This window comes from Phyllopteryx taeniolatus, chromosome 15 (genome assembly GCF_024500385.1).
Source record: "Phyllopteryx taeniolatus isolate TA_2022b chromosome 15, UOR_Ptae_1.2, whole genome shotgun sequence".
NCBI lineage: Eukaryota > Metazoa > Chordata > Actinopteri > Syngnathiformes > Syngnathidae > Phyllopteryx > Phyllopteryx taeniolatus.
This window is the reverse complement of record NC_084516.1, coordinates 17,823,630-17,836,858: the sequence shown is the minus strand read 5'-3', so window position 1 is coordinate 17,836,858 and position 13,229 is coordinate 17,823,630. Positions and strand designations below refer to the sequence as shown.

The window sequence follows — 13,229 nt, the reverse complement described above, 5'->3', positions numbered from 1 at the left end:
ACTTCATCCCACGAGGTAATTAAGTGTTCCTTCCCGCATATACAGTATAAATGGGTTTCGTCAGTTAAATTTTGAATTGATTGCATCACAAATGCCTCTAAGACATTTAAAAAGAGTTCCTATGGATGACACAGGCACTTCTGTAGTACAGGTACAAGTACAAAGATATCCTGGACGAAAACCATTTCCAGAGTGGTCAGGACCTCAGACTAGGCCGAAGGTTCACCTTCCAACAAGACAATGACCCTATGCACACAGCTAAAATACCGGAGGAGTGCCTGTTCTCCGGCCATATACAGTATCTCGAATATCTGCTAGTGTGAATTTTGCGTCTATGCAAAACATTTTCCATAAAAGCAACGTTGTGTCCGCCTGTGAGAAGTCACCGTCACAGTTTAACACCTGTTAACTCTAATTGTTTAAGTGAAATAGTTGCACAGGAGTGCAAGTAATGGACGTAGAAAACATTTGTCTGAACTCATCTTAAGCTTTATTAAATTATGATAGACACACTGCAGCTCAGACTGGGCCAGAGCAGGCTAATTCAGGGGTGGACAAAGTACAGGAGCCTCTCCCTTGTTTAATCGTACCCAACGAGCATTTACATGATCAAGAGTACAAATATTTGTTCCATCAATTTAGCTGATTTTCCTAAAATGGGTTAATTAAATGTATTTTTTTCCATTTTATCATTTTTTAAATCATTTATCTTATAATTGGTTGAATATTAATAAAGTTACATACAATAAATACATATACAGGACTTTTAACAATATGTTCTTTAAAAAAATTGACTGTTAATTAAGTTTGATTTAAAATATATTTTATAACCTTTTATATTTTTACTCATTTACTTTCTATTCATTTATGTAATTACACCATTCATTGATTTATTATAAAATAAACTGAATTAACATTACTAAAATAAACCCTGAATCATTTGCACAATTGTCCCCAAAAAAATAAAAAAAATGTAAAAAAGTATAGGCATGACCACATTTTGCTTAGTGACTGTGTTTTTATGTCTCAAAAGTATTCTCTGTCATTTGACTGTCTGTTGTCGTACTAGAGCGGCTCCAACTCCCGGAGACAAATTCCTCGTGTGTTTTTGACATACTTGCCAAATAAAGATGATTCTGCTTCTAATCTGAAACCCAAATGTCTTCAGTATACAACAAAAACAAAGGAACTGACCTTGCTGTTCCAATACCTTTGGAGGGGACTGTATCAAGATAATACAATGGTCATCTGTGTGATCATCATCTTTGAAGCTCCTTCCTTGATATACAAATTACTATCACTGTTTGAAAAGTCGTACAGTATGTTATTTTTATTTCACCTTTATTTATTTTGAGAACAGATTCTCATTCACAATGCCAACCTAGCAGCAGACAGCAGCGTAAAACAAAGCATAAATACAAGCGAATACACAGTTACATAACACTGTACTATACCAAAAGTATCACAGTTACATAACACCGTACAATACCAAAAGTATGTCTATTTTATTCAGATAATATGCACTTATCCATCTTACCCCAGAGTCGTTTGCTCAGTCTATTTCAATGAATTGTTTGCTTATTTGATATGCAATATATATCACAAATGCATGCATGGGACAAAGCAGACGTATTGTGTTTTAGCACAAGTGCTCATTCTCAACACTTGCCCACAGAAGGCCTTTAAGAAGGTACATCAAAAATATAATAATACTTGGTGCATGGTCTGATGTAGAATGTGGCACAGGCATGGATATTTGTTATTTATTTACCCCCCGTATTATATTTAGCTTCCATAACAAGGCCCATTTACCACTCCAGCGTGCAGTTGGCAACCTAATGATGGCTACACTCCGAAAATGCGTCTTCGCTGAATGCCTCAATTCACAGAACAATTCGGTGACGTTTTTTAAGCTCCCAAAAAATGAGGAAATGGATGGATTTAGTTTATGAAGACATGCAGATGGCTTTGTTGGTAACTTGATACTAGTGAATTCCTCCATATAATGGAGGGTGACTTATTTTCTGCCACTAAATCCATTGAATTCCTTCGGGACCTCCACTCGCTCTATAAATTTCCCAATGTAAAGGAAGTACTGTTATACTGTTGTTGTGTCCTTCGCTGCTCCCACCCTCGGATGTTTGTCACTGGCTGACTTTCACTGTCGTGATGCTGCCAACATGGAATAAGGTTTGTGATTGGCTGGCCTTACCGTTACGTTTAAAGGCAAGCATAAAAATGAGCTGTACATGCAGTTGCGAGGCGGGGAAATCTTAATTGTTGATATCCTCGATGTTGAGATATCAATATCTTTAAAATCACTAGGAGTGGACTATATGGTTATGGTTTACACTCCTGGTGACTTCGTTGTCATAGTTCAGATTCCCGCTCCTCCCCGATCGAATAGTGAAATTTACTCCCAACCCGTGTGATTCCTGCGGGATCAGGTGGGAATCTCGAAAAGATTTCAGCATTTATGATGAAGCCTGCGAAACCTTCATTGATAAATGTAAACTCTTATGAACACAGTTGTGCCTCAGAAACTTATACTTCTGAGACAATCTTTGACGAATAACTCAGAAAAACGTTTTTTTCTCAAGTGTGTGTTCTTATGTGTCTTTTTTGACTTCCCTTTCTAGAGAATCTTTGACCACAAACGGAGCAGAAAAAAGGTTTCTCTCCAGTGTGTGTTCTTGTGTGTGTTGTCAAATTACTTCTATGTGCAAATCTTTGACCACAAATTGAGCAGGCAAAAGGTTTCTCTCCAGTGTGTGTTCTTGAGTGTTTTCTTAAGCTTCCCTTTCTAGAGAATGTTAGGCCACAAACTGAGCACGAATAAGGTTTCTCACCAGTGTGTGTTCTTGTGTGTAATTTTAACTGCCCTTTCTGAGTAAATCTTTGATCACACACTGAGCAGGCAAAAGGTTTCTCTCCAGTGTGTGTCCTTGTGTGTTTTCTTAAGCTTCCCTTTTCAGAGAATCTTTGACCACACATTGGGCAGGCAAAAGGTTTCTCTCCAGTGTGTGTTCTTGTGTGTTTTTTTAAGCCTCCCTTTTCAGAGAATCTTTGGCCACAATCTGAACAGGAAAAAGGTTTCTCACCTGTGTGTGTTCTTTTGTGTCTGTTTAAATTTCCCTTTTCAGAGAATCTTTGACCACATACTGAGCAGGCAAATGGTTTTTCTCCAGTGTGTGTTCTTGTGTGTATTTTTAAGTATCCTTTTTTATAGAATCTTTGAGCACAAACTGAGCAAGCAAAAGGTTTCTCCCCCGTGTGTGTTTTTGTGTGATATATTAGGTCTCCCTTCTGAATGAACCTTTTACAGCAAACTGAGCAGGTAAAAGGTTTCTCTCCAGTGTGCATTCTCATGTGTAGTTTCAAACCATTCTGAGAAGCCAATTCTTTCCCACACTGAGAACATTTCCAGAATTTGTTGTCAGTGTGACTGGTCTTATGCCCTTCAGACTGTTCATCATCATCATCATCATGAGGAGAGAGCGAAGTCATGTCATCACTATCTGATAGTGGAGCTAAGTGGCTGTCTGCTTGTGATCCTCCACAGTGGTCTCCATCACCTTCTGTTGTCATGTGTTGACTTGAGCTGCTGCTTGGAGGCTCCGCTCCTCTCTCACTTTGACCTTCATCTTCATCCTCACTCTTCAAAGGGACACCAGTCAATAGAAACTTGGTAACATCTTCCTCCTCCTCCTCCTCTTTGATGTAGGAGTACTCTTCTGCCTCCTGTTTTTTAATGTAAAGGGCATGCTGCTCCTCTTCCTCTTTAATGTGGAGGACCTCTTCGTCCTCCTCTTCCTCTTTAATGTGAGGGGACACTGATTGCTGACATTCAGGACGAAGATCACTGATTTCTGTAAGACAACATGACAAACACATGTTGAGTAATGGCAATTCTTCTGTGACTTTAAAGGACCCATAACATCTAGAGGGCCTATATTCACTAACAAGTAGGTGTGTGCCGATTATTGTATTGAAGTTATACTACATTTTTTTGACAAGTCAAGGTTTGACTTTTGCTTCACTGTCCACTACAGGTAATTAGCTTTTTTTCTGTTGTGAATTGGGGGCACTGCAACATAATTGGCAAAGATGAGGCTACGCTAAACAATCAGCCTCTTTGATGTTAATAAGGAGAGAACAGCCTTTTTTTCCTCTTTCCCAGCTGAGCAGAGGGGGCAGGGGTATGGAGGTAAATTTGGTGCAAAAGTTGAAGTAGTGCATAAAAATTGTAAAATTTCATAGCACCACAAAAGAAATTTGTAGCATCACAAAAACAATTAGTAGCACCACAAAAGAAATGCATAGTACCATAAAAGAAATTGGTATCACCACAAAAAAATTTGGGCAAGGTGGATGACTGGTTAGCACATCTGCCTGACAGTTCTGAGGACCAGGGTTCAAATCCAGCCCTGCCTGTCTGCGGAGTTTGCATGTTCTTCCTGTGCCTGCGTGGGTTTTCTTCGGGTACTCCAGTTTCCTCCCACATCCCAAAAAACATGCATAGTAGGTTGATTGAAGACTCTAAATTGCCCGTAGGTTTGAATGTGAGTATGAATGGTTGTTTGTTTATGTGTGCCCTGCGATTGGCTGGCGACCAGTTCCGGGTGTACCCAGCCTCACGCCCGAAGATAGTTGGGATAGGCTCCAGCACGCCTGTGACCCTAGTGAGGATAAGTGGTGAAGAAAATGGATGGATGGATTTGTAGTCGCACAAAATAAATTTGTAGTTGTAGCCGCCGCTACGGGTCACTAGTGTTCACTTTTTGACCACTATATTATTTGTAAAATGATAACCTACCAAGGGGAATATCAGAATTTCCATAGTAGGAAATTTGCCATTTATTTTATAGTATTAATAGTAATTTACACACACACACACACACACACACATTAGCTGTACCTTACGGAGCCCTCTCCTTGAGCCGTCACCTTATCGTGGTGGAGGGTTTTGTGTGTCCCAATGATCCTCGGAGCTAAGTTGTCTGGGGCTTCACGCCCCTGGTAGGGTCACCCATGGCAAACAGGTCCTCGGTGAGGTAGCAGACAAAGCACGGCTCCAAAAACCCCAATGAAGAATAAATTAAATGGATCTAGGTTTCGCTTGCCCGGACGCGGGTCACCGGGGCCCCCCTCTGGAGGTGGGGCTCGAAGTCGAGCACCTGGTGGCTGGGCCTGCACCCATAGGGCCCGGTCGTGCACAGCCTGAAAGGGTAACGTGGGTCTCCCTTCCCATGGGCTCACCACATGTGGGAGGGGGCATAGGGGTGGGGTGCAGTGTGAGCTGGGCGGTGGCCAAAGGCAGGGACCTTGGCGATCCGATCCCTGGCCACAGAAAATGGCTCTAGGGACGTGGAATGTCACCTTTCTGGCAGGGAAGGAGCCCGAGCTGGTGTGTGAGGTTGAGAAGTTCCGACTGGATATAGTCAGGCTCGCCTCCACACACGTCTTGGACTCTGGTACCAGTCCTCTTGAGAGGGGTTGGACTCTCTTCCACTCTGGAGTTGCCCACGGCGAGAGGCGCTGAACAGGTGTGGGTATACTTATTGCCCCCGGCTTGGCGCATGTACATTGGGGTTCACCCCGGTGGACGAGAGGGTAACCTCCCTCCGCCTTCGGGTGGGGGGACGGGACCTGACTGTTGTTTGTGCCTATGCAACAAACAGCAGTTCAGAGTACCCACCCTTTTTGGATTCCTTGGAAGGGGTGCTGGAGAGAACTCCCACTGGGGACTGGGGACATTGGGTCCGAGTGAACCATGTTACGCGCCTCTATTGCCGAGGCGGCCGACCAGAGCTGTGGGCGTAAGGTAGTTGGTGCCTGTCGTGGCAGCAATCCCTGAACCCGTTGGTGGACACCAGCTGTGAGGGATGCTGTCAAGATGAAGACGGAGTCCTATCGGGCCTTTTTGGCCTTTGGGACTCCTGAGGAAGCTGATGGGTACCGACTGGCCAAGCGAAATGCAGCTTTGGTGGTCGCTGATGCAAAAACTCTGGCATGGGAGGAGTTCGGTGAGCCTATGGAGAACGCCTTCCGGACGGATTTGAGGAAATTCTGGTCCACCATCCGGCGTCTCAGGAGGGGGAAGCAGTGCACCATCAACACTGTGTGTAGTGGGGATGGGCCGCTAGGTTTCGGACGTGGTCTTTGGTTTTTAAAGAGAGTCACTCCACCTATTTACTAACAGCAATCCTCTTTTCTTTATTACCAAAAACAATTATATCAGATTTGTTTTGGTTTAATTGAAGAACATTTTGGCTCATCCAGTTATTTATCTGTTTTATACAGTGACACAACACCTCAATTGAACTGCAGTCATCTGGAGATACTGCTAGATATAACTGTCTGTCATCTGCGTAGCTGTGATAGTCAAAATTTAAGTTCTGAAGAATTTGATCCAAGGGTACCATATACAGGCTGAACAGGAGGGGTCCAAGAACTGACTCTTGAAGGACCCCATAGGTCATTGCCATTCGATAAGATTGAACACTTCCAATGGTTACAAAATAACTCCTTTCCTCCAGGTAGGACCCGAACCATTTAAGGGCTGTTCCATTTAGTCCTACCGACGTTTCCAACCTGTTCAGCAGTACATTATGATCTACCATATCAAAAGCTGCACTGAAATGCAACAAGACCAGAACTGACACCTTTCTCGAGTCAGTATTCAACCTTATATCATTTAGCACTTTGAGAAGAGGAGCTTGTATACTGTGATGCGTTCGGAAACCTGATTGAAATTTGTCAAAAAGTCCATTTAAGTTCAAGAAATTGCTGAGTTGATCAAAAATAAATCTCAACAATCTTGGCTATGAAAGGGAGATTTGAGATGGGTCTATAGCTTGCTAACATGGAAGCGTCCAGCGTTCTATTTCTTAGCAGAACCTTAATGGCAGCTACTTTAAGAGCTTTAGGAAACTCGTCTGACTGAAGTGAGAAATTGATTATTTGCTGCAAATTAGCTAGCACAGACTTCGCAATAACTTTGAAAATGTCAGAGGGTATTGAGTCAAGACAGCTCATTGATGGTTTTAGCTGTTGTGAGCTTGTCAACCACAGCAAACAGAGTGTGAGTATTGTTGAAGTTCTTACTGATGATTTCAGAAAAGTGTTGTTGTCTAGCCCTGACTAACTCTTGGTTAAAATGGCAAATACTTTTTTCTGTAGAGGTCATAGTCAATTTGGAGTTTAGTTTTTCTCCACTTATGTTCTGCTTTCCTACACTTTAATTTTGAGGTCTTTACCATCATTGTGCTCCTCCACGGTGTTCTTAGTCGCCTCAAGATTGTCTTGGTTTTAATATTATAATGCTGGGGCAGGCGGCACGGTGGCCCGACTGGTTAGAGCGTCAGCCTCACAGTTCTGAGGACCTGGGTTCAATCCCTGGCCCCGCCTGTGTGGAGTTTGCATGTTCTCCCCGTGCCTGTGTGGGTTTTCTCCGGGCACTCCGGTTTCCTCCCGCATCCCAAAAACATGCATGAATTGGAGACTCTAAATTGCCCGTAGGCATGACTGTGAGTGTGAATGGTTGGTTGTTTGTTTCTATGGCAACCAGTTCAGGGTGTACCCCGCCTCCTGCCCGATGACAGCTGGGATAGGCTCCAGCACGCCCGCGACCCGAGTGAGGAGAAGCGGCTCAGAAAATGGATGGATGGACGCTGGGGCAGCTAACACACCTTGTGCTTCAAATTGTGGAGGACAGGTGTTTTTTTTTTTTATTCGTCTTGTGTGCGTGCGTTCACGTTGAACGGCATCCAAATGGACCAATGAGGTTGAGCTCCACCATGCCAAGACCTCAAAATTACCGTATTTTCACGACCATAAGGCGCACTTAAAAGTCGTAAATTTTCTCCAAAATGTACGGGGCACCTTATAATGCGGCGCGCCTTATGTTCCAAAATCTATAATTGTTGTGTGATGAGTGTTCCGCTTGATTGACTGGGAGCATTTCCTACCGACACGCTGCTTATACAGAGGAAAAACGGACATGGCTGAGGACAGCATGCGGACGTAAAGGGGGAAAGGTGCGCGTGAAGGAGGACGCTAAAGGCACGCCCCCAGTAGGTATATAGCGCCGGTCAAGCCAGCCTTCCCTCGTAAAGTAGCAATCAAGCCAGCTGCCCCTAATTTTGTTCATACTAGGCATTACGGTAATAAGTCGCCAACTCGCGGCGAAAGCCACCTTCAAAATAAAAGCTTCCCAATAATACGGACGTCAATGCTCTTCGGTTAAGAAATGCAACCAGCAAGGTTCTTTTGAATCTTGAGAAGCATTCAAAAAAAATTTGTTTATTAGTTTTTGGACACTTTTATTTTGAAATACAATATCAGATCTTGCTCCCAGTGGTCCTGGCAGCGCCTCGCATGGCAGCAGTTGTCCATTGGTTTATGAATGTGTGTGTAAGTGTGAGGCTTTGTAAAGCGCTTTGGGCACTGTGATGATGTAGATAAAGTGCAATATAAGTGCAGTCCATTTACCATTTATTTTTTCTAAGCTATCAAATAAACGGCGGACGACTGGTTAGAGCGTCAGCCTCACAGTTCTGAGGACCCGGGTTCAATCCCCGGCCCGGCCTGGGTGGAGTTTGCATGTTCTCCCCCGTGCCTGCGTGGCTTTTCTCCGGGCACTCCGGTTACCTCCCACATCCCAAAAACATGCATTAATTGAAGACTCTAAATTGCCTGTCGGTGTGACTGTGAGTGCGAATGGTTGTTTGTTTGTATGAGCCCTGCGATTGGCTGGCAACCAGTTCAGGGTGTACCCCGCCTCCTGCCCGATGATAGCTGGGATAGGCTCCAGCACGCCCGCGACCCTCGTGAGGAGAAGCGGCTCAGAAAATGGATGGATGGATGGATGGATGGATATCAAATAAACTACATTTTTTAATGTATCTCAAGATTCAAATTAACTTTGCTGGTTGCATTCCTTAACCGAAGAGCACTGAGGTCCGTATTATAGAGAAGCTTTTATTTTGAAGGTGGCTTTCGCCGCGAGTGGGCGACCTATTTCCGTAATGCCTAGTATGAACAAAATTAAGGGCAGCTGGCTTGACTGCTACTTTACGAGTGGAGGCTGGCTTGACCGCAGTCGAAAACGGCACCTACGAAGAGACACGCTTACGAAGCACAGTTTAAACTGCAAGCTATCAATTACACGGAGGAACATGGGAATCGAGAAGCCGCGAGAGAATTCAAGATCAACGGATCCATGGTTCGCAAGTGGAGGGAGCAGGAAAACGAGCTTCGCCAAGTCAAGAAGATGAAGCTCAGTTTCCGCGGAATAAAAAGAAAAACAAAACACGGAAACAAGGCGAGGTGGCCTGAGTTGGATTAATGAGCAAAGCACAGCCGGGAGAAGCGTCTCTACAGTCACCATTCGACTGAGTGCAATAACTTGGAGCTTGCCATCATTACGGGAGGCTTGACGAACCGCTGGACATCCGTGTAAACAGGGCGTTCAAAGTGAAGTGAGCGGCGTGGGAGCCATGGATGACAGATGCCTGAACACAGCTTTACTAAGACTAGGAGGCAGCGCCGGGCGAGTTACGCTACAATTTGTGAATGGATTGTGGATGCTTGGGGTAACGTGTCTGCTTGGAGCTTTCGTAAAAACCACGGTGGAGCGCCCCGGGGAGAGGGAAAAGCAGCATACAAGCCCGGAACGCAGCAGCACGGCCCCCAAGCCACCACCCGGACGAGACCCCAAGAGTGGGGCCAGCTGCCACCTCCCTGGCACCCAGGGACGGAGAGCAGCCCCGGGACCGGCACCCCCCAGGAGGGCAACACAGACACAACCAGACCCAAGGGGAGGCAGTAGGAACATACCCAGCATCCAGACCCTATTACACGCACAGGGGCCTAAATTGAGAAGATATTATTTGGTCACATTAAATTGCATTTACATTACATTTTTGTATGACATTCTTTCCCAGGCAAACAGAATCAAGGTTCACCATTTTAATGAAAGGTGACCAACTTTTCTTAAAGTTATCCATTTGCTTATTACGCTTGGCAGAGATATTTTCTAGTGTTATATACTCTATGACAAGATTTTGCCATTGGTTAATGTTGATAACATGTTTATCTTTCCAGTTTAACCGTATTTTTTTTTTATTTTTTTTTTTTGTGAGCTAGAATTACCAGTTCAGGGTGTACCCCGCCTCTCGTCCGAAGATAGCTGGGATAGGCTCCAGCATGCCACGCCCCTAGTGAGGATACGCTGTACAGACAATGGATGGATGGATGAGAATCGTTTTAGGATTGTTGTTCAAACTTAATAGCATTGAAGGAAGTTACCACCTCTAATTTGAAATTCTTGGAATAAGCTTTCATGTGACACGACTATATTATTTTTGAATAAGGGATGTAGGCGGTCAATTCCACTTTGTTCCCATGTGCTGCAGTAAAGGGGTATTTTTTAAATCTCAAAATAAGGATTGTGCCAGATTGGGGAGGAATGATATGGTGCTGATTTCCACCAAGCTGATAAAGTTGCTGCAATAATCGGATTCTTAAAACAACAATAATATGACTCAAGTAAAAGTAAAAAGTAGTCATCCAAATATTTACTTGAGTAAGAGTAAGAAAGTACTCAATGAAAAAAACACTCAAGTAAAGAGTAACTTGTGAGTAACACCACCACAGCATGATGCTGCCACCGCCATGCTTCACTGTTGGGACTGTATTGGACAGATGATGAGCAGTTTTAAACTCGCTGATCGGTCCCAAAAATCCTGGTCGTGTAAAGTCTATTTATTTATTTTTTTTGCACCCGCGTATGAGTCTTTAAATTTTAAGGCTCTGCCGATCCCGATCCGATACCTCGACAATGCAATAAAAAAAGAGTGTGTATCCACATTATCCATCCATTTTCTGAGCCGCTTCTCCTCACTAGGGTCGCGGGCGTGCTGGAGCCTATCCCAGCTGTCATCGGGCAGGAGGCGGGGTACACCCTGAACTGGTTGCCAGCCAATCGCAGGGCACATACAAACAAACAACCATCCGCACTCACATTCACACCTACGGGCAATTTAGAGTCTCCAATTCATGCATGTTTTTGGGATGTGGGAGGAAACCGGAGTGCCCGGAGAAAACCCACGCAGGCACGGGGAGAACATGCAAACTCCACACAGGCGGGGCCCGGGATTGAACCCGGGTCCTCAGAACTGTGAGGCTGACGCTCTAACCAGTCGGCCACCGTGCCGCTTGTATCCACATTATCTCAAATTAATATTATGTGTCTATATACATATGCCTGGGGGTAATTGTCATTGTGTTGTGGTGCTTTGCATTTGTTGTGGCGTTTGCAATTGAGACCTGTCTCGGCCACTGTAGATTCCTCCATTCAAGAGAAACAGAAATATTGTGAAAATGGAAAGTTCAGTACAGTGGCGTCTTTAGGCCTATTTTAGGGGGGCTTCAGCAATTACAGTGGCGCAAAAAAAGTATTTAGTCAGCAACTATTTTGCACGTTCTCCCACTTAAAAAGATGAGAGAGGCCTGTAATTTTCATCAGTTATACCTCACCTATGAGAGACAAAATGAGAAAAAAAAAAATCAGAAAATCACATTGTCTGATTTTTAAAGAAATTATTAGCAAATTATGGTGGAAAATAAGTATTTGGTCACCTACTACCATCTAGGGCTCTCACAAACCGATAACTTCTTCAAGAGGCTCCTCTGTCCTCCACTCGTTACCTGTTTTAATGACGTCTATTTGAACTCGTTATCAGTATAAAATACACCTATCCACAACCTCAAACAGTCACACGTTGTCTCTCATGGGTGATGTAAAGCGATGATGAAAATTACAGGCCTCTCCCATCTTTTCAAGTGGGAGAACCTGCACAATTGGTGGCTGACTATATACTTTTTTTTTTGCCCTACTGTAGTTAGCTTTGACTGCCAGCAAAGAGCAGAAAGTGCCATGCTGCTACTCACTAGCTTGTTAATTAGCCTGAAATGCATTGTGAAGCTTCTGGCTGTTTACATAGAGATGAAGGAGGTTATAGACTGAACTTTGTGTGTGAATTGACACCATGAAACCGGAGCTGAGCTCATTCACTTATAGTGGAGTGGATATTAATAATAACAATAATAGACTTTTAAACTTTGGCAATCAGATGAGTAGAGAGAATAACAAGGGAGGAACATCTACTGGAAATGTAAGTCTGAAGGATTCCACAGAATAAAGGCACTTGTGATGCAGTCCAAGAATCATATGCAACTCAATATGGATGTGAAATATGAAACATTTCAGTGAAGGCGCATCGTATAATACTTGTTTAACTTTAAATGCTATTTAGGAGAGTAATGATTAGAAAGTGGAGAGAGCAAGAGATAAATATAAGCCAAATTGACGTGGCCCATACACTTTCAAGACTACTTACATATGATTTTATAATTGAATGTAAAAGTAATTGAGTAATATTCTTCTCCAGTAATTTTAGTCACAGAGACATTGGTGGAAAGTATTTCATTAAAAAAAAGTAAGAAGTGAACAAACCTGCTGTGTGTAATCCAACTCGAGGCTTCGTGAAAAAAGCGTTCAGTAGGTGACGTTGTGGCTCCTTCTCGTCTTTTGGCCCACAAAGTTCATCCTGGTACTCCGCCGTCCTTCTTGCACACATTTTCACACGACAATCGCGACACTCGACGCTCACACTTGTGTTGGTGGCAAACGCGTCTCTTGAGCTAAAGCTAAAAGAAACTAAGGCGAGAAGCTTCGACGTGTTACCGAGGCGACTTCAACCGGACACGACGATTTAACGAATGGTGTTTTAGTCTAGTAAAGTAATAATGGACGTAGTGTCGACACTCAAGTATATTCGTTAGGCCGACTCATTCAAGAAGAAATATTTAGTGAAGTGCGTATGGTAGCTTCACAACTGGAGAGCTGCGGGGAGCTAGATCTGCTGCCGACTGTGTACGGCAACGCCGCATGGACGAACTTAGTTAAAAAAAAAAAAACAACGCGTGAATTGAAATGCTACTGTAATAACAAACAAACAAAAAAACAGATCTCAGGTTGTTTTTTTAGGTGAAATTAGTTAAAGGTGTTTTTATTTCTTTGTACTATAATTGTGTGGTATATGCTGTCCGATGCGGTCGTAACGAAAAAAAGGTCGTTCCGTTCATTTGGCGTTGCCGTACGTCCGCTGCAGATTCAATCATACTGGCGGCCATGTTGGGGTGGTCGACTTTCCCATTAACGG

The 13,229-nt window shown here is 43.7% G+C and overlaps 1 protein-coding gene across 1 annotated transcript; it reads right to left on the bottom strand.

Annotated features, from left to right (window-relative positions):
• Window positions 1–1,332: 1,332 nt before the first annotated feature.
• Window positions 1,333–13,012, bottom strand: LOC133490187 (zinc finger protein OZF-like). The gene is made up of 2 exons (XM_061799948.1): window positions 12,521–13,012; window positions 1,333–3,869 (listed from the first exon to the last, which is right to left on the bottom strand). The coding sequence occupies exons 1-2, from the start codon at window positions 12,642–12,644 to the stop codon at window positions 2,596–2,598; spliced, it is 1,398 nt and encodes a 465-aa protein (XP_061655932.1). The 5' UTR covers window positions 12,645–13,012; the 3' UTR covers window positions 1,333–2,595.
• Between the last annotated feature and the right edge of the window lie 217 nt (window positions 13,013–13,229).